The following is a 27,227-nucleotide window of genomic DNA, read 5'->3' as shown; positions in this document are numbered from 1 at the left end:
TGGGCTAAATTCATTCCTACAACTGGGTTTTATTTTTCTTGAATTGAGTTTTAAATTTTGCGCCATTTCACTTTTAAGGCTTTTAGTTTATTGATCTTTTCTCAGCTTATTTATGACAGCAAACCACCTCAAAGGAGAGCTGAGCATTCATGTGATCATACATCAGCTGTGAGAAGTTCAATAAAAGACAGATTGCCTTGCAGCGCTGGGGTCCTGGGTTCAAATCCCACCAAGGACAACATCTGCAAGGAGTTTGTATGTTCTCCCCGTGTTTGCGTGGGTTTCCCCCGGGTTCTCCGATTTCCTCCCACACTCCAAAGACATACTGATAGGGAATCTAGATTGTGAGCCCCAATGGGGACAGTGCTTATAATGTCTGTAAAATGTCCGAACTGTAAAGCGCTGCGGAATATGTTGGCACTATATAAATAAAAAGATTATTATTATTATTATTATTATAAAAGAGTTACAAACTCCCCATCAGAATGTGCTGACTGTTGTATTCCTAGTTAAAGGGAATCTGTCACCCTCCTGGGACTTATCTGACTTCTAATATGGGCATACAGGTGACAGAAATGTAAATCTATACCGGCCTGTATGCCTCATATTAGAGGTCTTGGTGCTGTGAAATGTCTTTTTACTTATTTTATTACTTTAATTATGATTCCACCCTCCTCTGCATGTCACAGTGCCTGGATTTGGCTGCTGCAACTGCACATCACAGGGCACTGTGACATGCAGGGGAGGGGGGGAAACATTGTAATTACCACAGTAGGCGGGGATTTCTTCCAGTCACCAGGCCTGCAAGCATCAGAAACTTGACTGAATAAAAAGATATTTTACAGCAACAAGACCTCTAATATGAGGCATACAGGTAGGTATAGATTTACTTTTCTATCACTTGTATGCCCATATTAGAGGTCAGATAAGTGCCAGGGGGGTGACAGATTCCCTTTAAAGGGTTTATCTGGGACTTTATTTTTATTTCCTACAGAGCTAAGATCTTACTGAAGGCAGTTGCTAACCACCAGCCTTTTCTGCCTCTCCAGTCTTCTCTATTGTGGGGGAAAGGACAACGATGTCTTGCTGATTGACAGCCGATACTCTGTAATTAGGCTGAAAATTTTAATAAGCAGTAAAATACAAAATTGCTTCTATTTACAAGCACTATCCGACAATACCCATTTAAGAATATGAAAATAAACCTTTGCTAATCAGTGGTGGAAGTGTAGTTACACTAAACAAGTTGACCAGGAGGCACAAGACAAATAGTCCTGTAGTGATAATCTCCTGTTATTAAAATACTGATTTTATTGAAACAGCAATACGCAGCCCACTAAATGACACATCTATGGAATCAGGGTCTCTGTCTGTACATCATGCTGCTATCAAATTATGTAGCAAACACCTGCTGAACAGATCCCCTTTAAAAACACAAGTTGTCATTCAAAAAACAAGACCTCAAGCGGCTATGTCAATGAAAGTATAAAAATGTATTGGCTCTTGGAAGAGAGGGAGAAGAAATTTAATATGAATGCTAAATATTTGTATCGTGTAGTGACTAAACTGTTTAAAGGGAACCAGTCATGTCAGTTGGAGCGTGTAAACTGCCCCCAGGTTGTTGTTAGTGATGCAATATGCATCACTAATATGCATCACTAACACGCTTTTTGCATTAAAATCGGTGCTGTAATCTTTTGTAAAAATCACTTTATGTACTTATATCTTACTTGCTCGTTTAGGAAAGGAACACCCCTATGACTAAACGAGCAAGTAAGATATAAGTACATAAAGTGATTTTTACAAAAGATTACAGCACCGATTTTAATGCAAAAAGCATATTGCATATTTTTCAAGGAAAAAACATAATGGAAATTTAAAAAGCAAATATTCTCCCTGATGATTGTATATATTCTATGTGAATCAACTTTGAGAAGAATTTTATGAAATTCACAGAACAAGGTGAATTTGAAAAATTTTCGATTTGTGCGAATCACCAAAAAAATGCCCTCCACTGTCTTACACATTGCATCAGTCACAGAAGACTAACATAAGCATGCAGGTTTCCCTATAATACCTAGCATTATTTCACATGGTATAGCTCAGACAGCCAATCAGGAGGAACTATCATAGCCTGTATCAAGGCCTAAGCTGGGAATACAGCAGCCATTTTAGGGTGATTTATAATTGTGAGAGTAAGTAAAATAGAGCATGCTAGCAACAGTAGTTTATTTAGTAACATAGGTTGAATAAAGACTTAGGTCCATCAAGTTCAACCTTTCTCCCCCAATTGTACTCACTATGCTAACACTACACTAACTTACTATCTAACTGGGACCAGGCCTCACAAATGTATTATAATTATTATTATTATTATTATTATTACTACTACTACCATTTTTATTATTGCTGCACTATTACAATCCAAACTTTTACAAAGAGAGAAAGAGACAAAGTTTGTCTCATGGCAAATGTTTGACCATGTCCCTGACCACACCCAGTTGGGAAAGAACATAACCTTCTAAGGGATACCATTGGTTAAACTAGACAGCCTTACGTCTTTCCTTAGCCTCACTATGCTAATATAGTACATTAACATACTAAGATACTTCTCGGCGGAGGACAATCATGAAAACTGTGTAACTGAAAAACTGTCTTGTTTTCCATAGCAATCAATCACTGTACAGCATTCATTGAAATTAAAACAATTGAAGAAATGATACATTGTAATTATTAGGGAAGACAAAGGTAGTATGCCAAGTAGTATCCTCATGAATGTTCTTCTAGAAACGAGTTTAAGCGGCCCACCTGTTTAATGATGTGCTGCAGATTTTCAGAATCCATAACAATGGACTTAAGGGCACTTGAAGTACATGGAGTAAGATTCTTATAAATAACCGGTGTAAAACTCTTCATAGCATATCGGAGATCACTTGAAATACGTCGCTCTCCCAGGATATCTTCAAACACTTCTTTTGTGTTTCCTGTGATTTCCTTCTGCTGTAAGATATTAGGAAGATCAATATCTACAAACATAAAACAAAGTCAACTTATCCATTTCTGTTTTGAAATGCTCAGCACCCCCAGAAAAAGTAACAATTGTTGATGCAGTCATGGAAGACAAAGTTTGGTATTAGAAGCGCTTAGGCTTTGTGCCCACGATGCAGAAATGCTCCGGATTTTTCCTGAGCGTTTCTGCATCTCCCTGGCAGAAAAAACACATGCGGATTGTACATGCGGATTGTACATGCGGATTGTACATGCGGATTGTACATGCAGATTGTACATGCGGATTGTACATGAGTTTTTCCTGCCAGGGACAAGCGGATGTGAAGCGTTCTTCACATGCATTTCCGCATGCGGGTTGAGAAGCGCTTACCAAGCGATTTTAGCATCACTGGGAAAGTGCTTGTCAACTTGGTCACACTATATAAATCCATGCAACGGCATGGATTTATATAGTGTGACCTTAAAGAATGTTTAAAAATAAAAAAATAAATCTATACTTACCTTCCGATGGCCCCCGGAGTCTTGCTTCGCTCCGTCTTCCCAGCCGGCACTACACTGAAGGACCTGCCGTCACATGACTATGACGTCAGTGCACGTCCTTCAGTCCATCGCGAGCTGCCGGCAAGGGGGGACGAGCGCAGAGGGGCCATCAGAAGGTAAGGATAATATTTACATTATATTTTATTCTTTTTTTTTACAGGTTCTATGGTACCCGGGTCCAGAGGAGAGTCTCCTGTCCTCCACACCCGGGTACCATCCGCACATTGGAATGCATGGATTCCGCATCTACAGATGCAGTGATGCGTAATCCATGCGTTTCAATGCAAGTCAATGGCGGCGAACGCAGCACTTCCGCAAAATAATTGGTTGTGCTGCGTTTTTTTCCGCAATGATAATCCGCAGCGGAAATTTCCGCAGCCTGTGCACAGCACATGCGGATTATCATTGGGGAACATGGCAGGCCTTCTACCATGTGTTTTTTAAGCGTTTCTGCAGCGTTTTTGCCGCTGCGGAAACGCTTAAAAAACGCATCGTGGGCACACAGCCTTACTGTACCTTCTAAGTCAAGTTTCACCTCTACAACACGTTTATCAGGTACTACACTACTGCACTGGTGCAAATCTATAATGGCCACTACATTTACTTCTGGGGAACTGATGGAACAACTATTTTCTGCTTGCTTGATAAAGGCTAAAGTGTATCTAAAAGATCACATTTTTGTGGAATACAACTTTTTGCATCTACTTTGGAGCTGCCATCTTCTTCCTATATATACTGTATACATAAGGAATAGTTATATGATATCTACCAGTTTGATAGAAGCAAATTCAGTGGTCACACGTGTGCACTATGGCTCTATTTACACAAGAGACTTTGGGCACCCCATTCACTAGGAGTTTTACTACTATGATCGTACATTTATCAATTATCCTGCAAATTTGTGATAAATAAGTTTATAGTTTCAACTATTTTGATGGTGCATGTGAATATTTATCTGGGTGATGTTTATCTAATATGGAGAGATACTATACGCCAGTCACAAGGAGTAGGACAGTGGAAAGTGGAAGGAAGCCAGCTATTTGACACATTACCCCCACAGCTGGCAAATTACATTGGCCATGAAATAGGGCAAAATAAATGGTATTATCACAGTTTCACTGTTCATGGAAGCCTGACAGCTGTTATTAGAACTTCCACAGATAGACTTAGTTCAAGCCACTCCGTTTACCAGATCCCAGGGGTTGCCCTGGACTTCACCCTTTAACTTTTGGGCTCACAAAGGGGCTTCTGGGCTGGGGGTCACAGAGTAGCGATTGACCAGTGGAGCATGTTGAAGGTAAGTTGTTCACCACGTGGGGTCAATGCCAAGAGGTCACGTCAGGCACAAAATCGGAGAACAAGTAGATGGTCAAAATTCAAGCCAACATCAGAAAACTAGAGAAATCAGGAAGACAACAAAAGAGCAAGGACTGGAGCCACAATCCAGGTAAGCAAAACTCATTGACTGGCAGTGGAAGTCAGAGACCCAGGGGTTTAAATAGCAGATGACCACACTCAGATATCTCAGAAAGGAGTAATCAAAACCAAAGATTTAACCCCATAGCTCCCTGATCTAACAGAACCAAAAGTCCCAGAAATAAAACAAGACTGACGCTGTCACATATCACCTGCAACTAAGGAGCAGAGCCATCTAGCGGCCGTAGTAGAAACAAAAGGGACAGGAACTGGCACAGTTGTTATAATAATAATAATAACAATAATCTTTATTTATATAGCGCCAACATATTCCGCAAAGCTTTACAATTCAGAGGTTCATATACAACAGTCATAAGTAAATAGCTAAACATAATACAATAATTAAAGCAAAAATAATGACGACCCTGCTCGTAAGAACTTACAATCTACAATGAGGTGGGAGTGACACAAAGTACAGTGGCTTATTTACAATGATGGTCCAGCCACCTTGAGGGGATGAGGGATAGATAAAGGCTGCACGAGCTCGTAACCAGCCAATATCTGTACTGCTTTTGGGTGCGGTGGAGTTTGGCGGAGACTTATGTTTGGAGAAATGATGAATGGGCTATAAAAATATAAAAGTTCTACGATTAGGAAACGTGATAGGAAGCCCTAAACAGGTGTGTTTTTAAGGAGCGCCTAAAACTGTGTAAGTTGTGGTTCATCCTAATTTCTTGGAGTAGAGCATTCCAAAGAATAGGTGCAGCTCAGGAGAAGTCTTGGAGCCGCGAGTGGGAGGTACGGATTAGTGTGGATGTTAGTCGAAAGTCGCTTGTGGAGCGTAGAGAACGGGTCGGCCGATAAACAGAAATGAGGGAAGAGATGTAGGGGGGTGCCGCACTGTGTAGAGATTTGTGGGTGAGAATAAGCAATTTAAATTGGATCCTGTACTTCATGGGCAACCAGTGCAATGACTGGCATAGAGCGGAAGCATCTGAGTAACAATTAGCCAGATAGATGACCCTGGCTGCTGCATTAAGGATGGACTGGAGAGGGGAAAGTCGAGTGAGGTGAGGCCAATTAATAGAGAGTTACAATAGTCAAGGCGGGAGTGGATCAGGGCAACAGTGAGGGTTTTTGTTGTTTCCAAGGTGAGAAAGGGGCGGATTCTAGAGATGTTCTTCAGGTGCAAGCGACAAGAGCGGACAAGAGATTGTATATTGGAAGTGAAGGAAAGATTGGTGTCAAACACAACGCCCAGACAGCATGCCTACTGGCTCAGCATTATTGTGGTGCCACACACGGAGAGGAAGATGTCAGATTAAGGGAGGTGAGTGGATGGCAGAAGCAGAAGAAGTTAAGTTTTAGAAAGGTTGAGTTTCAGATAGAGAGCGGACATGATGTTGGAAACTGCGGCCAGACAGTCACTGGTGTTCTGTAGTACAATGGGCGTAAGGTCAGGGGATGAGGTGTATAGTTGTGTGTCATCAGCATAAAGATGGTACTTTATGCCAAATTTGCTGATGATCTGTCCAATTGGGGCTGTGTAGAGAGATAAGAGGGCCAAGGACTGAACCTTGAGGAACCCCAATAGTGAGAGGAAGGGGGGAAGAAGTGGAGCCAGCAAACGATACACTGAAAGAGCGGTCAGATAGGTAGGAAGAGAACCAGGAGAGAGGAATGTCCTTATGCTGAGTGAGTGGAGAATAGAGAGTAGGAGGTGGCCGTCAGCGGTGTCGAAAGCTGCAGAGAGGTCAAGAAGAATGAGCAGAGAGTCGTCACCATTACATTTTGCTGTCAGAAGGTCATTGGTTACTTTGATGAGTGCTGTTTCTGTTGAATGTAGGGGGCGGAAGCCAGACGGTGATGGGTCTAGAAGAGAGTGAATGGAGAGGTAACGAGTAAAGCGGGAGTAGACGAGGCGCTCCAAGAGTTTAGAGATGAAGGGGAGGTTGGAGACTGGTCTGTAGTTGTTTGTGCAGGAAGGGTCAAGAGAGGGCTTTTTTAATAATGGAGTAATGATGGATTGTTTGAAGGAGGGGAAGATACCAGTAGAGAGGGAGAGGTTGAAGATTTTAGATAGGTGAGAAGTGACAACTGAAGAAAGAGACTGGAGTAGATGTGAGGGAATAGGGTCAGTGGTGCATGTAGTGGGATGAGAAGAAGAGAGGAGCCTGGAGACGTCTTCTTCTGTGACTGGGTCAAATGTGTAGAGTGATCCAGAGGAGAAGGGATGGGATGGGAGTCAAGGCACCTGGTGGCTGGGAGCTGATTTCCTGATGGTTGATGTCTATTTTCTCTGTGAAGTAGGAGGCCAAGTCCTCAGCACAAATGTCTATGATGGGGGCCTGCGCTTTAGGACTGAGGAGGGAGTGAAAGGTGTCGAAGAGTTTTTTGGGTTTGTTGGATAGTGAGGAGATCAGGGTGGTGAAGTAGGACTGTTTGTCGAGGTGAAGGCCAGAGTTCTAGGTTTTTAACATAAATTTATAGTGGATAAAGTTTTCTAGTGTGCAAGTTTTCCTCCATAGGCGTTTGGCACTTCTAGAGCATCGCTGGAGAAGTCAGGTTTGCGGTGTGAGCCAAGGCTATTTTACTCTGTGTTTAGAGGTTCTGAGGGTGAGGGGCGCTACTTGGTCAAGGGTGCATCTGAGAGTTTCATTGTAGTGATTTACAGCCAGACCAGGACAGGAAAAAGAGGAGATTGGGGACAGTGATGAGTGAGGGGAGTCTGTAAGTGTATGAGGGTTAATGGCTTGTCGATTTCTGAATGTATGATAGGTAGGAGTGTGCTGGGGCGAGCGAGGATTTGTGAGCGTGAAGGAGAGAATGTAATGATCAGAGAGGGGAAGAGGGGAGTTATCTAGGTAGGGGATTGAACGAAGCCGGACAAAGATCAGATCAATGGTGTTTCCGTCTTTGTGTGTCTCAGATGTTGAATGCTGTGAGAGGCCAAGAGAAGTGGTTAAAGATAGAAGCTGGGATGCAGATGAGGAGGTGGGGCTGTTTATTGGGATGTTGAAGCCTCCCAGGATAAGGGTTGGTAAATCAGAGGATATGAAGTGCGGCAGCCAGGCAGAAAAATGGTCAAGGAACTGGGTGGGTAAGCCTGGGGAACGGTATACAACCACTACTCTGAGGGAGAGGGGATGGAAGAGCCTAATGGTGTGGACCTCAAAAGAAGGGAAGGAGAGTGATGGAACTGGGGGGATGACCTGGAAGGTGCATTGTGGGGACAGGAGTAAGCCGACTCCACCACCAAGTCTGTTCGCAGGTCTCGTAGAATGGGAAAAATGCAAGCCGCCATGAGAAATAGCGGCAGGGGAGACAGTGTCAGAATCCTGGATCCAGGTTTCAGGGAGGGCCAGCAGATTGAGAGAGTTACAGTACGACTCTTCTACCAGATTAAAGTTTATTCCTTTCCGATTCCATTTGCTATTCTTCCCCCAACTTTTTTTTCTCTCTTCCCGCTTTTCTTAAGATATATGTTTTTAAACAACATTCCTTGTGTGTATTGTACTCCCTTCCCTTAAAAAGTTCAATAAAAAAAATGGAGATACACATTTTTTTTTCATTGTAAAAATAGTTTTTGTGTTAAAAAGTAGAAAAATATAAAATCTACATAAATCACGTATCGCTGTAATCGTGATGACAAGAGGTATAAAAATATAAAAATAAAAGCAATTCTTGAACTGTTGTTTTATTTGTTCATTCTGCCTTTCAAAAATCTGAATAAGGTTCAGTTCATATTTATTCTGTGCTCTACTCTGAGCACTGATAAAGAGGATTCAATCAGAACACAGAAACATTTACTATATTGAGGCAGACTGTAGACTCCATTCAGCCTCTTTCCTTCAGTGTCCCATCTCTATAGGCATACACAAAAGCGCAGTGGATTATGCTTTTGTGCATCTCTAAAGATTGACACGGCTGGAGCTGACGCTATATGGAGTCCAAAGTGACCCTACCTGTCTCATAATCATGAATTATTCTGTCAAGGATTTTGAAAAATTAATAAATGTGAATCCAGCTTTAAAAGTGATCCAAAATCTTATGTACACCAACTAAAAACTTTATCCCACCCCACAAAAAAACAATCCCCCATTCAAGTCTGTTAATTGTTGATGGAAATATAGGTTTCCACATAATTGGTAGCACAAAAATTCTGCAAAAAGCAACATGGAATTCCCCACCAAAATTTCCAGCAAAATCTGCATTTCCAAATCCTAATGTCCCCGTACCTTCTAAGTCCCAGAGTGACTAAACCCTTGTTAGTTTTCATATGTTTGGCATTACTGTATATACATGTAGGATGTGTAGCTCATAATCAGGTGAATAAACTAACATGTAATCTAGACAGACAACCACATATTGGCCATTTATACGAGGGTCAGTCAATAAGTAATGCCTCCTATTTTTTTCTCCTTAAATAAGGTAGTTATGTTAAATATTCAAATTTGGCACAATTCCTCAAACCTTCTCCAATCCACAGCAATTGCAACTTCCTGCACCAACAGGTGGCAGGACTGTATCCGTTTGCAAAATGGCTGACATCGATGTTCATATTAGACAACGTTCTGTGATTGAATTCTTGCATGCAGAAGGTGAAACGCCCATTCGAATTCATGAGAGACTGAAAAATGTGTATAGTGATGGAACAGTGGATGTCAGTACTGTTAGATGATGGGTTCGTCGCTGTAACACAGCTGAAGGGCCATCACCGTTGGCTGACAAAATGCGGAGTGGCAGGCCAGTAACCGCAGTGACTCCAAGCAACATTCAACGAGTCGATGACATCATTCGTGGTGACCGCCGGGTGACTGCAGATGAATTGTGTGGCATTATCTGCCTCAGTAAAGGCAGTGTGATGAAAATTATTGGACAACTGGGATACAGAAAAGTTTGTGCATGGTGGGTCCGAAGAATGCTAACCGATGAGAACAAAGAGACAAGAAAAACAATAGCCTCCGAACACTTGCAGCGCTTCCATTTCGAGGGGGAGGAGTTTCTGAAAAAAATTGTAAATGTAAACGAAACATGGGTTCATTTTTTTGACCCAGAATCAAAGAGGCAGTCAATGGAATTGCATCACACTGAGTCACCGAGGAAGAAAAAATTCAAAACTGTGCGATCAGCTGGGAAAGTTATGGAGACTGTGTTCTGGAATGAGAAGGGTGTAGTTATGGTTGATTTTTTGGAGCAGGGATGCACAGTAAATTCTGTCAGATACGTCACAACCCTAAAAAAACTTAAAGCACGTCTCCAGCGAGTTCGCCCTGCTAAAGCTATGGCGGATGTTCTTCTTTTGCATGACAATGCAAGACCACTCACCAGTCATCACACCACTGCAGAGATTGTGAAAATTGGATGGGAAGTCTTGCCTCATCCCCCATACAGCCCTGACCTAGCACCATCAGACTTCCATCTGTTCGGGCCGCTAAAAGAAGCTCAGCACTTTGAGGATGAGGAGGCCGTGAAAAATCCGTGCGTCAATGGCTTAGGAAGCAAGACCATGCTTTTTACCATGCTGGAATACATGCCCTTGTTAAACGGTGGACCAAGACTGTGGGAATGGATGGAGATTATATTGAAAAGTGACAAATTAATCGTTAATGTTGTGGTTTTCAACCTATGTAATTGCATTTGAATTTCTTGCCAATTAAAAGGAGAAAAAAATAGGAGGCATTACTTATTGACTGACCCTCGTATCTCTGAATATTTTATTAACAAAAGCCATCAGAAATACTCATACTGTAGGTGTACTAGATTCTCATAGGTGTATTCATTTAAATATATTAAATAACCTCAGATGTGTCTTCAATCAATCACCTTCCCTTATACAAACAAGGTTATATGCACTCAACTGGTTATAGAGATCAGGGATGAGTAGCAGAGGATACTAATTCTTTACAGTGATTTTGTTAAAGGGGTGTTCCAGGACTATTATATTTTTTTACCATGGGCCTAAGAACATAAAGGCAGGTAGTTGCTGACTAACTGCCTGTTCTACCCAGTAGCGGCACAGAGTGGTCACGGGCTGCTCCTGCCAATGAGACTGCTGCTTCATGTAAACAGAGCAGCTCTTCTTCTTTTGAGTTGCTCTGCTGATGGGGAGTGACTGCTGGCATCATGCTGATTGACAGCCAGCTTCCTACACTTAGCAGGGGAACCAGCTGTCAGTCAGCATGAGATTGGCAGTCACGCCCAGTGAGCAGAGCAGATGAGAAGCAGCTGCTCTGTCAACGTGACGTCAGCAGAGGCCGCTGAATCACAAGAAGGAGCGGTTAATAACTACTTGCTTGTAAGTTCTTAGGACCATAATGAAAAAATAAAATAGTCCTGGATAACCCTTTTAGTTCCTAGTCAATACATGGTGTTAGACCACCATCTTTTTTTACCAACAAAAAATAAATTTATGCCTACAGGTGAACTGGAACATCTGCTTAACCCATTCTTAATACTAAAATAAAACCACCAAGAACAGATGTTCAAGAACAAAAGAATTGACTCCTAATGGGGTATTCTCATCTCCAACATCCTACCCCAATATGTAGTAAGTGTAATGATAATATTAGCAAACGCCTCCAATTAGAAATGTAATATAGTTTTTCTGATTCGCTGTGTCTCTTTCCTCATGTGCAGGGAATTGCAGGACCTTAGGTATCCATGGTTATGACCACAGATATAGTGACAGTTAGCTTGCTAGTTGCCAGTGGTCATAACCATGGATACCTAAGGTCCTGCAATTCCCTGCACGAGGAAAGAGACATAGCGAATCTGAAAAACTATACTACAGTACAGACCAATTTTGGACACACCTTCTCATTTAAAGATTTTTCTGTATTTTCATGACTATGAAAATTGTACATTCACACTGAAGGCATCAAAACTATGAATTAACACATGTAGAATTATATACTTAACAAAAAAGTGTGAAACAACTGAAAATATGTCTTATATTCTAGGTTCTTCAAAGTAGCCACCCTTTGCTTTGATGACTGCTTTGCACACTCTTGGCATTCTCTTGATGAGCTTCAAGAGGTAGCTAAACAGGAGTGAACCAGAGAAGTATTACTGGTACATTCCAGCAGTATGCTGGAAGTTTAAATGTCCAGCATAGGCTGCAGCGCTGACACCACGTCTACAGCCAATCAATGAGCTTAGAGGCTCTGAGTGGGGCATTTCATCTACTCAGGCAGAGCCACTGAGCTCACTGCTTGGCTATCGACGTGGCATAAGTCGCCGATGGATCCAGGTAAGTTGAATACAGGATTTTTATTATTACGATTACAACAGCGCCTCTTGATGTAAGCAGATGTCGCAGGAGCAGGTCCAGGTGGATTTGTGACACATATGGAATATTGCCTCGTTCAAGAAAACTTGCATAACAAATTCTGGGGCCATTTTTGCCTATTACACATTGTGAAAATGAAAAATGTGGGCTAAATCAACATATTATGGAAAAAATATAAGTTCTATTCTTCATAACCCTGTGGTATAAAATTATGTGAAATACCAGTGGTATCAACATTCTCATTAATCTCATAGATACATTCATTGTGGGGTATAGACTTCGAAACAGGGTAACCTTTTGGGGGGTAGAGAGGGGTTCTGCAGTTCTGGCACCTCAGAGGCTCAGGGGATGTGAATGGCATCTGCAAACCATTCCAGCAAATTTTACACTCTAAAATGGCACTTTGAAAAAACAACAATTTAGTGGAAAAAACATCATTTTTTTGGTTTAACATACCAAAATTATACAATTATTTGAAGCACATGTGAGTTCATAATGCTCACTACAATCCTAGATTGATTCCTTGTGGGAGATTTCTACAGTTTTAGCACCTCAGGGGCTCTCCAAATGTGACATGGCACCCACAAACTATTCCAGCCAAATTTGCGCTTTAAAAGTCAAATAGCGCTTATTTCATTCCCTAGCGTTTGCCCAAACAAAACCACATATGGAGAACTGGTCAACAAACACTTTTTCTCCTGTTGCCCTAGTGAAAATTAAAAATTTGGGGCTAAAGCAAAATTTTAATTTGGATTTAGTTTTATTTTACATGATTCTCCAATATGGAAAATATATTAACGTTTCGGCCTGATTCGGCCTTCATCAGAACTCTAAATTGAATAACAAATTCTAATATGAATATACAACATATTCACAATGTTTATACTATTACAATTAATTGAGCAAAAAAAATGGATTTAATATGATAAGTCCATAGTACATCTTTATAATTTTAGCAAATGAGAGCAAATAGTCTATAAAAAACGAAGTGGCTGAATTCATTAGATGTGATTAACAGGATACAACATCAAATATGAGGTATGAGAGACAGAAAATACAAAAGATACCCCTCATTATTACCAGGATGCTGCCCAATTGATATGTGGATAATCAATCAAAGCTGCAAAGAGAAGGGGGATAACATGAATCACTATCTCTGTGCAAACTAAAATAAATGAGAAAGACCCTAATAAATATGCAGTACTCACCAAGACCACATGGAGGAGGGGCATACGTTCAATGGCGCTACATAGAGGCATGCACGACCGTACTATAGAGAATGTGCTGTGGGAATAGAACGCCGAGCGTTCTTATGTGTACTGCCAGTACTTCCGGATTGTGACGTCAATCCGCTGCTTTGCTGTCACGTGACTCATACAGTGTGGAGCCTTCATAAAGTGTGGAAGCTAATGTGGGGGCCATTATAGAGTTTGGGGACTACTGTGGGGGCCATTGTACAGTGTGGGAGATAATGTGGGGGCTATTATACAGTTTGAAGGCTAAAGTGGTAGGTACTCAGTGTGAGGATACTCTTAATGCGCGGGGACTACTGTGGGGGCCATTATACAGTGGTGGAGCTGCTGTGGGATCCATTATACTGTGTACGGGCTATTGTGGGACCATTAAACAGAGTGAGGGCTTATATAGGGGCCATTATACACTGTGTGGGCCATTATACAGTGTGGGGGCCATCATACAGTGTAAAGACTAATGTGGGCTCATCATACTGTACATAGGGGATCTGTGGGCCTTTCATACTGTGTATAAGGGAGCTGTGGGCCAAGCATACTGTGTACAGGGAAACTGTGGGGGGGCATTGTACTGTGTATAGAAGAGCTGTAGGCCTATCATATTGTGTATAGTGGATCTGTACATGGGGGATTCAGGAGATGCTATTAAAAGTTAAATACATACTTAAGAAACATTTTTGTTATTGGGAAAACTGAAATTTTAGCGCGCTTTGGGGTGACAATGACTGTCAGGGCACAACGGGTCTGGAGATCCCACAACTGGGCGTCTCACCGTTACAAACCTCCTCGCTCCCAAATGCTTGATCTGCTGCACCTGGTCCAAAAATAGTTACCTGCGTCCTCTACCCCTGTATAGATGGTAGAGCGAGGGGTAATGGCCCAGTTCGTGCATTACCTTCCGATGCCAATACAGACTTGGGTTGCCCAGGGTGATCCCCGGTACGCCAAAAAAATGGTTGGACTGGCTGAAAGGTATCAGGTGGTTGAGAGTTCCTGAGGGAGGCAACCCACTCCATACTGGGGGTCCAAACAGGGGGCAGAGGCCAAAAAGGGGACGTCCAAGATCCAAAGTGAAGGGAGAGGTAATGCTATAAATGTCACGGCCCAGGCCATTTAGACTCCCGTTGTCCTATGACCTCAGAGCAGATGGGCTGTAGCCTGGCACTCTACTATTCATATATGTATCCTGCTTGTAGTGTGAACTATCTACCCAGCGAGGGGCCACAGGCTTTTCCCGTGAAGGTAAATAGTACACAAGTGACTGGACTGCTAGACTCAGGGAATTTGGTGACCCTCATGAGGGTCACACTTCCTCTCCAGCTGATCCTGGCAAAGAAAGTTGGCGATCGCTGCATTCATGGGTATGCTAAAGAAAGACTATCCAGTGGCCAGAGTGGACATTGAAACAGCCAATGTACTGAGTCCCACTAGGTCAGCGTGGTCCAGGACTTATTACATCCCATTATCATAGGCCGGGCCTTTTGTTTGTTTTAGAACTTGTGGGGGAAGGGGACAGGGCTCAGTTGCTCGGATGAGAGACGGGTCGCCCCTAAAAAAGTGTCACCACACCCAGTGTCTGACATTTTTCCCTTCTGTGTCCTTGTGAGGGATAAGGAAGCAGTGTCCCTTGAGGCCAACATTCCTGAGTTGGGGTGATTGGTGAAAAATTTGGGTCCGCCCAACATAGGGACCTAACTCTAAAAGAGGAGTTCAATAATGTAACCACCATAAACTGGATAGCACAGGAGCCGGGGGCTGACACCAGGTTTCCCTATTTTATGTTGAGTGGGGACTTATTGTACCCGGTTACTAAGGTGAAGGAGGAGATAGTGGAACAATTGCTAGTACTAGGACCCTTTAGACATTGGACATGGCTCATTCACATATCTTGGGTGGCCATCTGGTCGTAGACAAAACTCAAGAACAGGTCATGTGGAAGTTCTATTTGCCCAGATGTCACCGGGAAGTCTTAAAGTATTGCAGGTCCTGTGCCACCTATCCCCTCGTGCCATTAAATCTGCTCATCAATATGCATTAGTCATCCTTGACTTTGCTATGTGGTACCCTGAAGCAGGTCCCCTGAGAAACTCTTCTGCAAAAAAGCATAGCCACTGAGGTGGTTCATGTTTTCCCCAGACAGGATTACCGAGAAAGATCCTGACCGACCAAGGAACACCTTTTATGAGTAAGGTGATGAGGGAACTGTATAAGGCCCTGCAAATTAGAAACTGAATACATCAGTGTAGCATCCCCAGACGGACAGCCTTGTGGAAAGGTTTAATAAAACATTGAAGAGTATGTTTAAGGTCATAGAAAAGGACGGTTGAGACTGTTTCCTACCATATCTGTTTTTTCTATCCGGGAGGTTCCATAAGCTTCTACCGGATTCTCTCTGTTTGAACTTCTGTATGGCCGACATCCGCGGGGGCAACTTGATGAAGCAAAAGAAAACTTGGAAAGCTCAAATCACGCCCCACCGAAGGGTCATTGAGCACATCGCCCAGATGCAAGAGAGGATTGCGAAGGTGATGCCCATCGTAAAAGGACATTTCCTCCAGGCACAAGAGGCTCAAGCTAGGGTCTACAACCGGTCAGCCAGGGTGAGGCAGTTCAGCCCTGGGGACCGAGCCCTCATACTAATTCCCACAGTGGAGAGTAAGTTGTTGGCCAAATGGCAAGGTCCCTATGAGGTTGTGGAGAAGCTTGGTGAAGTGAACTACAAAGTTCAACAACCAGGAAGGCAAAAACCGTATCAAGTGAACCATGTTAATCTTATCTAGCCATGGCAAGAAAGGGAGCCCACTGGGGCTCTGTTTGCTGGTCAAGGCAGTAGCAGATGTTGAAGGAGTTGCACTATTAGAGACACTGTCGAAGTCCCAAAAACAGCAGTGTCGGGAGTTGTTGCAGAACAGGGACCTGTTCACAGATTTGCTGCGGTGTAAAAAGGTCATAAATCACGAGATTCTGACAGAATCTGACAGAATTCCATGTGCGGTTGAACTTGAAGCGCTATCAAATTCCCAAGGCCCGGTGAAAGCTGATCTCCAATTTAGTAAAGCGTATGCTGAATCTCTGAGTCATTGAGGAATCCAACAGCAGGTGGTCTAGCCCAATTGTCCTGGTTTCAAAACACGATGGCGAATGGAGGTTCTGTAACGATTATAGGAAGATGAATGAAGTCTCCAAGTTCAACACATATCCGATGCCGCATGTATATGAGCTGAAGGAGAGACTTGGGCCAGCAAGGTACATAACCACCTTGGATTTATTGAAGGGATATTGGCAAATCCATATGTCACAAGAAGCCAAGGAGAAGACCGATTTCTCTATGCCTGATTAATGCTTCCAATACAACTGAATGCTGTTTGGTCTGCAGGGCGCCCCGGTCACCTTCAAGACGCCCATGGACTGTCGCACCCCATAAGAATTAAGCCGCCACATACCAAGGCGATATTGTAATCTTCAGCCTGGATTGGGGAAGTTATCTGCGAAAGGTTCAGGCGGTGTTTGATGCTCTTATGAAGGCGGGGTTTTCTATAAATCAAAAAAAAGTGCCATGGGGAAAGAATAGGCCAAATACCTAGGATATGTAGTAGGTAGAGGCGAGACAAAACCCCAGATCAGTTAAGTGGATGCAATCCAAAACTGGCCGAGACCACTCAAAAAAAGCAATTAGAGCCTTTCTGGGAATTGTGGGGTACTACAGGTAGAAACAAAATCAGATATGGCCAAATGGACTGCAGAGGCATAGACGGTCTTTCTGGTGGCCCCCAACTCTAAGGAATTTGTACTCACGATAGATGCCTAAGAAGTCGGTTTAGGAGCAGTCCTTTCTCAGGAGATACACAGGGAGAAGCACCCTGTTCTCTACCTGAGTAGGATGCTGCAGGCATGTGAGAAGAATTATACCATAGTAGAAAAAGAATGCTTGGTCATAATGTGGGCGGTGGACACATTATGATACTATCTGTTAGGGCAAAATTTTAATTTGTATCAGACCATGCCCCACTCAGGTGGATGAGGGACAAAAAGGAGAAAAATGCTTGAGTTACCCACTGGTTTCTAGCCCTGCAGGATTTCAGCTTCCATGCGGAACATAGAGCCGGGAAGCTACATGATAATGCTGATGCCCTCTAGAGAATCCCGTGTCTAGTGATAGAAGGTGCTATGCCCCATGGCTTTAGGCAGAGGGGGGGGTATGTAAGGAGGTTGCTGAGCACATAGTTGATAGGAGGTATGTATCACGGAGGTGGTTGTCCTCTGTGATGTAAACATGGAGTAATGCTCTAGTGCACATAGTAGTAAGAGGCTTGTTATGTGCATCTGGGTCAGGTTAATGGGCAGCCTGAGAAATAAGCGGGTATGGCTGCCCACATATTCAACCTCTGGGTGTGGTTCACAAGATAAAATGTAGTCTGTTTGTTGGACACATGGCCTGTGTGTGGAAGTAGGAAGACCTCCTGTCTGATGTCTCCAAACTGAGCCGGAATGCTGGATGCTATCCAGCAAGAGTGTCTTGGACTGTCTCTAAAGTGACTTTTGTAATGCACACGCCCGGGCTGAGCGGCGTGTGCATGTGATTGTAGTGATTCCACTGGACCGTGCCGGAGAGTGAATGCCTGGAGGGGCGTAACTAGGTATTCACCCGATCCGACCAGGGTCGCACGACGGCATACGACGCCAGTGCACCAAGGAGGAACCGAGCAGAGGGACCAGGTGCTACTCCAGGACAGACCCCGGACACGGCTGTTGACCCACACAGGGGAATACAGGAACAGACTGGTAGGCTGGCACACAGACTGGTGGGTATAGGCTGGCTCGACTGGGATGCAGGCAGGCGGGTATGCAGGCAGGGGGGTACAGGCAAGCACAGCTAGAGTGCAGACAGGGAGGCACTAGCAGGTAGGAACACAGGCGGGATAGGACCCAGTACACACTGGGACTCAGGAACAATACAGGCAGAGGGGTACAGGCAAGCACAGCTAGAGTGCAGACAGGGAGGCACTAGCAGGTAGGGACACTGGCGGGATAGGACCCAGTACACATTGGGACTCAGGAACAGAACCACAGATGTGGCGGACAAACACAGCAGAGTGAGGCCGCCCAGAGAGGTGAGCGAGAGCAGGGCAGGACAAGGCCGCCAGGAGCAGTGAGCAAAGGGTCAGAGCTGAGCGAGACTGCCGGAGCAGTGAGCAAGAGTAAAGCAGGACGAGGCCGCCTGGAGCGGTGAGCAAGAGTGGAGCAAGACTGCCGGAGCAGTGAGCAAAAGGATAAGAGCGGAGCGAGACTGCCGGAGCAGTGAGCAAAAGGATAAGAGCGGAGCAAGGCTGCCGGAGCAGTGAGCAAAAGGGTCAGAGCGGAGCAAGGCTGCCGGAGCAGCGAGCAAAGGAGTCAGAGCAGGCTAGAACCGCCGGAGCGGTGAGCAAAGGAGCCAGAGCAGGCTAGAACCGCCGGAGCGGTGAGCAAAGGAGCCAGAGCAGGCTAGAACCGCCGGAGCGGTGAGCAAAGGAGCCAGAGCAGGGGGGGACAGGGCTCTGTTCACACGGAACAGACAGGAAGAGAAAGGCAGAGCCAGATACCCACAGGGTACTTGCAGTGAAGTAGCGAGTGGACCACAAACTCACAAACGGGAGTACAGAGACAACAAGCAGGAGTTAGGTACGAGTTCAGACTCTGCAGAAAAAGGAAGGGAACGGACATAGAGGCAAAACAGGTAAAGGATAGGAGAGAGTTCAGACTGGAACTGAGTGTACGGAGGAGACCGACACTGCAGCGGGATACAGGAGCGGGTCTGGGAATACTGCCCCCAGAGAGGCGGGACAAACAGGCAAGAAGCGTGTTCAGACAGGACAGACAAGATACAGGAGCGGGTCTAGGTAATCAGCCCCTAGAAGGCGGGAGGAACAGGCTAGGAGCGTGTTCAGACAGGACAGACAAGATACAGGAGCGGGTCTAGGTAATCAGCCCCTAGAAGACGGGAGGAACAGGCTAGGAGCGTGTTCAGACAGGCCTGGAAATACAGCCTCCAGGATAGGCAGACAAGAGAACACAGAACGGGACCTGGCACCTTCAGAGTGCAAGCACACACTGAATGAAAACACTATGCTCAGGCAGGAATTGATTGGAGCAGCTGAGCTATATACCAGGTGACAGACAGCAATAGGCTGAGGACGCACAAGGGGTGTGCCCACAGCAGGTACAAAAAGCAGGAAGTGATCGGGCGCCGCCCTTAAGCAGCAGAAACAGACACAAACAGACAGCATGGAGGGAAGCCAGAGAGACATTCTGGACTGGAGATCAAGTGCGCGCTCTTGCACAGTGGGAGATGGTCCACCATGCAAGGACGCCGCCAGGTATGTTACAACTTTGCTGTTACTGTTTACTTTGTTTTGCCTGCACAGAAAGGCCATTTATTTTCCTTGGCATGTGACATGGTTTATGAAGCACCAATAAACCAGCCTGGACATTTAAATGGAAACGGTTCCTGTGTTGCCTCGCCATGCACCCAAGTGATTAGCATTCTGACACCAATTACACATATTTTCATATAGTCTAATTACTCTCATTTTATGTAACAACCTTTTGTGTGGCACCGTATCAAACACCTTTAAAAAAAAAGTCCAAATAAAAAACATTTCAAGGCATTACCCTGGTCCGGTCTCGAAATGACCTCCTCATAGAAGCTGATCAAATTAATTTGACAGGACCGAATCCTCATAAACCCATGTTGATGATGGTTCATGAGGTTATTCTTATTGAGATACTCCAGGATAGCATTTCTTAGAAAATCCTCAATAATTTTACCAATATTAGAAGTTAAAATTACCAGCCTATAATTTCCAGGCTCAGATTCTATCCCTTTTATGAATTTTGGCATCACATTTGCTATGCACCAGACCTGTGGTACAGAGCATGTTATTGAGGAATCCTTGAATATTAGAAAGAATGGTCTGTCTAACACGGTACTTAATACCTGCAGTACTCGGGGGATGTATGCCATCCAGGCCTGGTGATTTGTCTACTTTAGTGATTTTGAGGTGGCTCATACTTACTGTTGGGTTACAAAGGTGACATTTAACTGAGAATGTCATTTGTCATGGGATTTACTTATGTAAATACTGTACAGAAAAAGGTGTTTAGCAGATTGACCTTTTCCTCATCCTCTTCCCCCATATGTACCAGATTATTTTGATTAGGGTAAAACTATCGTTTTTGACTGTTGAAGAATATTTTTGGATTATTTTTACTCTCTTTGGTAATGAGGCTTTCTGTCTCAATCTTTTCCGCCTTGACATGCTTTTTACACAGTTTACTTTTTTGTCTATAATTATTTAATGCCTCATCACTACGCTCTTGTTTTAATTCCCTAAACACTTTATTTTTGTCATTTATTGCACCCCTACAGCTCTCTTTGCCCATTGCGGTTTCCTCCTATTTCTAGCTTGTTTATTCCCATAGGGTATATATTGTACAAAGGTCCTATTCTGGATGTTTGTTACGGAGATGGGTGGTGGAACCACTGTGCCGTGGTACAAGGAGGGACCAGAGGGGCGTAACTAGGGGCCTCACACGGACTGACCTTGGCTATACGGCGGCTTAGTGGACTCCGTGAATCAAGGAAGGAACGGGAAGGTGGACCAGGTGCTACTTCTATACCGACCTCGTGTGAGAGCAGGCAACTCCCACGGGACTGGTGACAGGCACAGACTGGCACGGCAGATAGGCACGGCTGGTAGACAGGCTGGCGGGCACGGCTGGTAGACAGGCTGGTGGGCACGACTGGTAGACAGGCAGGGGGGAACGGCTGGTAGACAGGCTGGCGGGCATGGCTGATGGACAGCCTGGTGGGCATGGCTGATGGACAGGCTGGCGGGCACAGCTGATGGACAGGCTGACGGACACGGCTGATGGACAGGCTGGCGGGCACGGCTGATGGACAGGCTGGCGGGCACGGCTGGGACCTGAGAACTGACAGGAAGGTTAGGGAGCCAAACTAACATGCTGCACAGGCACCTCCATTTTGGAGGGGGTGCCTTAAATAGGGGATGTCCTCCGGTCATTGGCCGGGGACACCTTAGGACGACGCGTGCGGCCCCTTTAAGAAGCAGTGCGTGCGCCCTAGTACAGTACCCGGGGATCTGCGTGCGGTGCGTGTACCCTGGGCAGGCACAGCGGAGAGGACAGAAGGAGGAGCGGATGATGCAGGACCCGGGCCGCGGCCGTAAGGGGACCGGCGTCTCTGCCGGGCAGGAGGCAGAGGCGCAAACGCTACAAAGTTTATATGTCCCATTTGCTTTGTGTAGGAATATAAACAAGTAAATAAACACAAACGTGATTAAGTACAAATTGCTCCCTTCTAAACTCCCTCAATCCAAAGTCACTCAATCACAATCACACACTTCAGCCAAATCAATCACAAGCTCTTTTACACTCACTTTATCAAATACAATATAGTTACTTTTCCCTCAGCTGCAATACAGCCTGCAATTCACTGCAGTGTCTGGAATTTATGGCCGCGCAGTGCCTACTTATCGTGTATTTACGCCTTATATCATGAGTAGGATCCTATACATCATCTTGATCCTATGTTTCCACCTATGGTGTTTATGATAAGAGTTTTGAACAATATTACTCAGTCAGGGACCATATAGGGCGAAAGATGGACAGTCATCTACGAGGAGGTGCGCCATATATTTTTTATATATTAGGGTGGCAACTTCCGTGGTGAGGTAATACAGAACTCTAGGGCCTAATAGGGTTATCTATCTGCACATAAGTATTACACTAACTGCCTATGAGTCATAGGCTTGTATGTGATAATAAACGTCAGTAAAAAATTATATTATATAAGCCAGAGCACTTGAATTGGTTCATAATTTCAATATCTTTTACTATGAACTGTTATTAAAGGGGCAGTTATAGCTTTTAATGCATAGCTCATAAATTTTGACACTTTTAAAGGGATTTTTTGTTATTTCTGTGAACCTATTGATATTTCCCCACATTTATTATACCTATGGTAATCTTCTAAATACTATATGGAAAAAAACAGCAACATGTGCACAATGGGACTATTTTCCCACTGAAATGCTTATTCAAAGAGCACTTGAGGCAGTTTTTGATAAGCATTTTGGAGCAGAAAAACCTCTGTGGGAACATACTCTTAAAGGCATTGTCTTCTAATTGGACAACCTCTTCTTAAATGCCTGAACTTTCTAATTAATATTAACAGATCTTCCCGCTGCTTGCGTGACGTTGTTATGTCACATGAACATTGCAGCCAATCTGCATTCACTAAGTGACAGTTGCTCATCAACATTTTGTCAGAGCGGACATCTTCTCTATAGGAATGGTAAAGGCTGCAGCTAGTGAATGCCCGCTGATTAGCTGCAGTGCTCACATGACATTACAATGTCTCCCCAGGTGACGGGAAGATCTAGTACCAATATCCCTGGAACAGCGCTGTTGGCAGAAGGGGAGTATAAACTTTAACAACTTTACAAGACTTTAATCTGTAACCATCATATTACACCACTGAGCTATTGCACCTGTTATCACCTTCACATACAAATTATGACACAATGTAACACATGTACAGCAAAATGTTGTGAAAGTGACTATAACGGGGCTGATATCTGCAGCCTCTACCATTTCAGGACTAACCCTTCACTTGTGTTTGATAAGGCAACAGTAAAGTCTCCAAAATGATCTGGCAAATGCAGCAGTTGAGAGTAGCAGGAGAAGAAACAGTATGAGGAGTAGTGGGAGGAGCAGCAACCGGAGCAGGAGCAGAAGAAGCAGCAACTGGAGCAGCAGCAGAAGCAGAAGAGCAGCAATGTGAATTGCAGCAGCATGAGGAGCAGTGGAAGGAGAAACTACAGGAGCAGCAGAGAAGGAGCAGAGTGAGGAGCAGCTATGGGAGCAGCAGCAGAAGAAGCAGTGGAGGAGCAGCTGGAGGAGCAGCAGCATTAGGAGCAGATGGAGAAGCAGCATGAGGAGCAGCTGGAGTAGAAGCAGCATTAGGAGTAGCTGGAGAAGCAGCATTAGGAGCAGCTGGAGAAGCAGCATGAGGAGCAACTGGAGGAGAAGCACCATTAGGAGCAGCTGGAGAAGCAGCATGAGGAGCAGCTGGAGGAGAAGCAGCATGAGGAGCAGCTGGAGGAGAAGCAGCATGAGGAGCAGCTGGAGGAGAAGCAGCATGAGGAGCAGCTGGAGAAGCAGCATGAGGAGCAGCTGTAGAAGCAGCATGAGGTGCAGCTGGAGGAGAAGCAGCATGAGGAGCAGCTGGATAAGAAGCAGTATGAGGAGCAGCTGGAGGAGAAGCAAGGTTGAGCTGCAGTGGGGAGGAGAAGCAGCAGAGGAGCAGCTGGAGGAGAAGCAGTATGAGGAGCAGCTGGAGAAGCAGCATGAGCAGCTGGAGGAGAAGTAGCATGAGGCGCAGTGGAGAGGAGAAGCAGCATTAGGAGCAGCAGCATTAGGAGCAGATGGAGAAGTAGCATGAGGAGCAGCTGGAGGAGAAGCAGCATGAGGAGCAGCTGGATAAGAAGCAGTATGAGGAGCAGCTGGAGAAGCAAGGTTGAGCTGCAGTGGGGAGGAGAAGCAGCAGAGGAGCAGCTGGAGGAGAAGCATTATGAGGAGCAGCTGGAGAAGCAGCATGAGCAGCTGGAGGAGGAGCAGCATGAGGCGCAGTGGAGAGGAGAAGCAGCATTAGGAGCAGCAGCATTAGGAGCAGATGGAGAAGTAGCATGAGGAGCAGCTGGAGGAGAAGCACCATTAGGAGCAGCTGGAGAAGCAGCATGAGGAGCAGCTGGAGGAGAAGCAGCATGAGGAGCAGCTGGAGGAGAAGCATGAGGAGCAGCTGGAGAAGCAGCATGAGGAGCAGCTGTAGAAGCAGCATGAGGAGAAGCAGCATGAGGAGCAGAGGGGAGAAGCAGCATGAGGAGCAGAGGGGTGAAGCAGCTGGAGGAGAAGCAGCATGAGGAGCAGCTGGAGAAGCAGCATGAGGAGCAGCTGGAGGCGAAGCAGCATGAGGAGCAGCTGGAGGAGAAGCAGCATGAGGAGCAGCTGGAGAAGCAGCATGAGGAGCAGCTGGAGGAGAAGCAGCATGAGGAGCAGAGGGGAGAAACAGCATGAGGCACAGAGGGGAGAAGCAGCATGAGGAGCAGCTGGAGGAGAAGCAGCATGAGGAGCAGCTGGAGAAGCAGCATGAGGAGCAGCTGTAGAAGCAGCATGAGGAGCAGCTGGAGAAGCAGCATGAGGAGCAGAGGGGAGAAGCAGCATGAGGAGAAGCAGCATGAGGAGAAGCAGCATGAGGAGCAGCTGGTGAAGCAGCATGAGGAGCAGCTGGAGAAGCAGCATGAGGAGCAGCTGGAGAAGCAGCTGGAGGCGAAGCAGCATGAAGAGCAGCTGGAGAAGCAGCATGAGGAGCAGCTGGAGAAGCAGCATGAGGAGCAGAGGGGAGAAACAGCAAGAGGCACAGAGGGGAGAAGCAGCATGAGGAGCAGCTGGAGGAGAAGCAGCATGAGGAGCAGCTGGAGAAGCAGCATGAGGAGCAGCTGTAGAAGCAGCATGAGGAGCAGCTGGAGGAGAAGCAGCATGAGGAGCAGAGGGGAGAAGTAATGGGAGCTGCAAAACATCAGGAGCATCAACAGGAGCTGCAGCATTATGAGGAACAGTGGGAGCAGCAGAAGGAGCAGAATCCTGAGGAGCAGGAGCCGCCGAGCCACTAATACAGAGCTGCAGCAGCAGAGCCTACAGCTACATGAAATCTATGTTATAACCCCAAGAGGTCTCTTCAGCCATCACTTAGCAACCTGCCTGGTGAGGTGAAGAAAACAGAATGGAGGTGTCATCATTCTCAGGCACCCGCGCACCCACGGACAAAGTTGTGGGCTACTATCTAACACTAGTGCCGCAGGTCACAGAACACGAGTGTCACAATCCCTCCGGACAGTTCTGATTAACCCCCTCCTCTCTCCGTGACAGTGCTGCTACTGATAGTGCTGGAATGTGGGCTCGGACTTACTAAGAAGAACTTCCCCATCACTGGCCCCGCCATCCCGGCGATCGCGCCTCCACTTGCTGCTGGTATCCAGCTGCCTACGGGAAGGTACAGCGAGGAGACGCGGCCATTACACGGGAGACGTCCCGGAGCTGCCACCAGCCGCAGCAGGGCACGATACTGACTACTGGGTAATCTCCCTAATCTGGATTCCGGTCAGAGTCTACGGAAGCCGGGCAAAGTCTGAATTGCTCCACAGTATTTGTCCAGGCACTGCTGGAAGCAGGCTGGCACAGTGAGTGACTGCCAGCCTGTGCTGAGGGTGAGGTGGTGCTGGTCACTGTAGTGCCCCACTCAGGGTGGACCGTGTTCTCTGGACACTTCTTTTTCATGATGCTGAACTTGGTTTCTCATTCAGCAATTTTTTTTCTTACAGATTTAACAGCAACAGTAAAAATAATAAAATACACTGCACAAGGTGCCCTGCTATGAATACGCTTAAAAACAGCTCCAGAAGTGAAACTGACACAAAAATGGCATCAAAGTGGGCACGGAAGGGCGTTATTGAAGGGTGAAATTACTTTGGGCCACTGAGCTGACAGTCATAACAGAAGTATAGTCCAGCCAGGGCCGGACTGGGTCAGAAAAGCAGCCCTGCCACACAAACCCCACCAGCCCACTTACTATAAGGGTATGTGCACATAGTGGATATTGGCAGCGTCTCCGCAAGAGAAATTGACATGCTGCGGTCTGGAAAGACGCACTGCGTGTCAGTGTTCACGGGTGAGCCGCAGGAGCACGGGGACGCATAGTGACCATGGGATTTCAACAAATCCCATCCACTATGCCGTAATATCTGGCCGCTGCAGATTGCACACAGCACAAGTGCGCTGCTTGCAATCCGCAGCAATTACTGATCGTGTGCACATATCCCAACACTCATTACCCCCGATCAGTGAATTTTGCTTTACTTTGTCGTGCCCGTCACGCTCCTAAAAGGAGGTATTTGAAGAGCCGCATGTGAATGGCGCCACAGTGCAGATGATCAGCCACAGCTCCATTTACATGGTGGTCTACAGAGCTCCGATTCTCGGGATCATGGGGGTCCCAACAGTCAGATCTCCAGCGATTGGACAGTTATCCCCTATCCAGAGGAAAGGGGATTACTTGGGATCAGTGGCGTACCGCCAATGGCGGCAGGCCACATCACTGCTATAGCGCCTGTGAGCCCGGGGCCCCGAAGCAGCGGGGGAACGAGGAGGATAGGTGAGTATTGGGGGGGGGGGGAGTTGCGACGGCGGAGGAGCGGTGCACACGCAGTAGCCGCTGCTGCAGCTAACACATGTGCCCGCTACTAGAGGGACATGACTATTTCCTCTTCTCCACTCCCATGGGCGTGAAGAAAAGGGAATATTCATTCTCTTTAGTAGAGGGCACGGAGGAGCGCTGAGCCGCGGCTCCTGCTGACAGTGCCCGCTACTAAAGAGAATGCATATTCACTCTTCTCCATGCCCATAGTCCCGGCGTGGTGTGGAGAGGAGTGAATATGCCAGCAGCAGCACCTCACCTCAGCATCTGAGAGCGCGCACTGCTCAGATGCCGACATGAGCTGCTGGCAGACAGGACACAGCAGCGCTGGAGCAGAGGTGAGGAAGGAAGGTGAGTGTAAGTGTTTATTTTTTTTGTGTGTGCAGTGATGGGGCCATACATACCAGGATTG

The 27,227-nt window shown here is 45.7% G+C and overlaps 1 protein-coding gene across 3 annotated transcripts in view; it reads right to left on the bottom strand.

Moving 5' to 3' along the window:
• Positions 1 to 25,738, bottom strand: part of LOC141257809 (dihydroxyacetone phosphate acyltransferase-like) — a 181,831-nt gene extending 156,093 nt beyond the window's left edge. For all 3 annotated transcript variants that reach the window (XM_073672813.1, XM_073672811.1, XM_073672812.1), the window contains exons 1-2: positions 25,532 to 25,738; positions 2,809 to 3,000 (exon numbers count right to left, since the gene is read on the bottom strand). In XM_073672813.1, the coding sequence (XP_073528914.1) occupies positions 2,809 to 3,000; positions 25,532 to 25,564 (225 nt within the window). In that variant the 5' untranslated portion in view covers positions 25,565 to 25,738. The remainder of the gene's footprint in view (positions 1 to 2,808; positions 3,001 to 25,531) is intronic.
• Between the last annotated feature and the right edge of the window lie 1,489 nt (positions 25,739 to 27,227).

This window comes from Phyllobates terribilis, unplaced genomic scaffold (assembly GCF_046119375.1).
Source record: "Phyllobates terribilis strain yellow unplaced genomic scaffold, ASM4611937v1 Scaffold_3__8_contigs__length_932513732, whole genome shotgun sequence".
NCBI classification, from domain to species: Eukaryota; Metazoa; Chordata; class Amphibia; order Anura; family Dendrobatidae; genus Phyllobates; species Phyllobates terribilis.
Note: the sequence above shows the minus strand (reverse complement) of the source record. Positions and strands in the feature narration are given on the sequence as shown.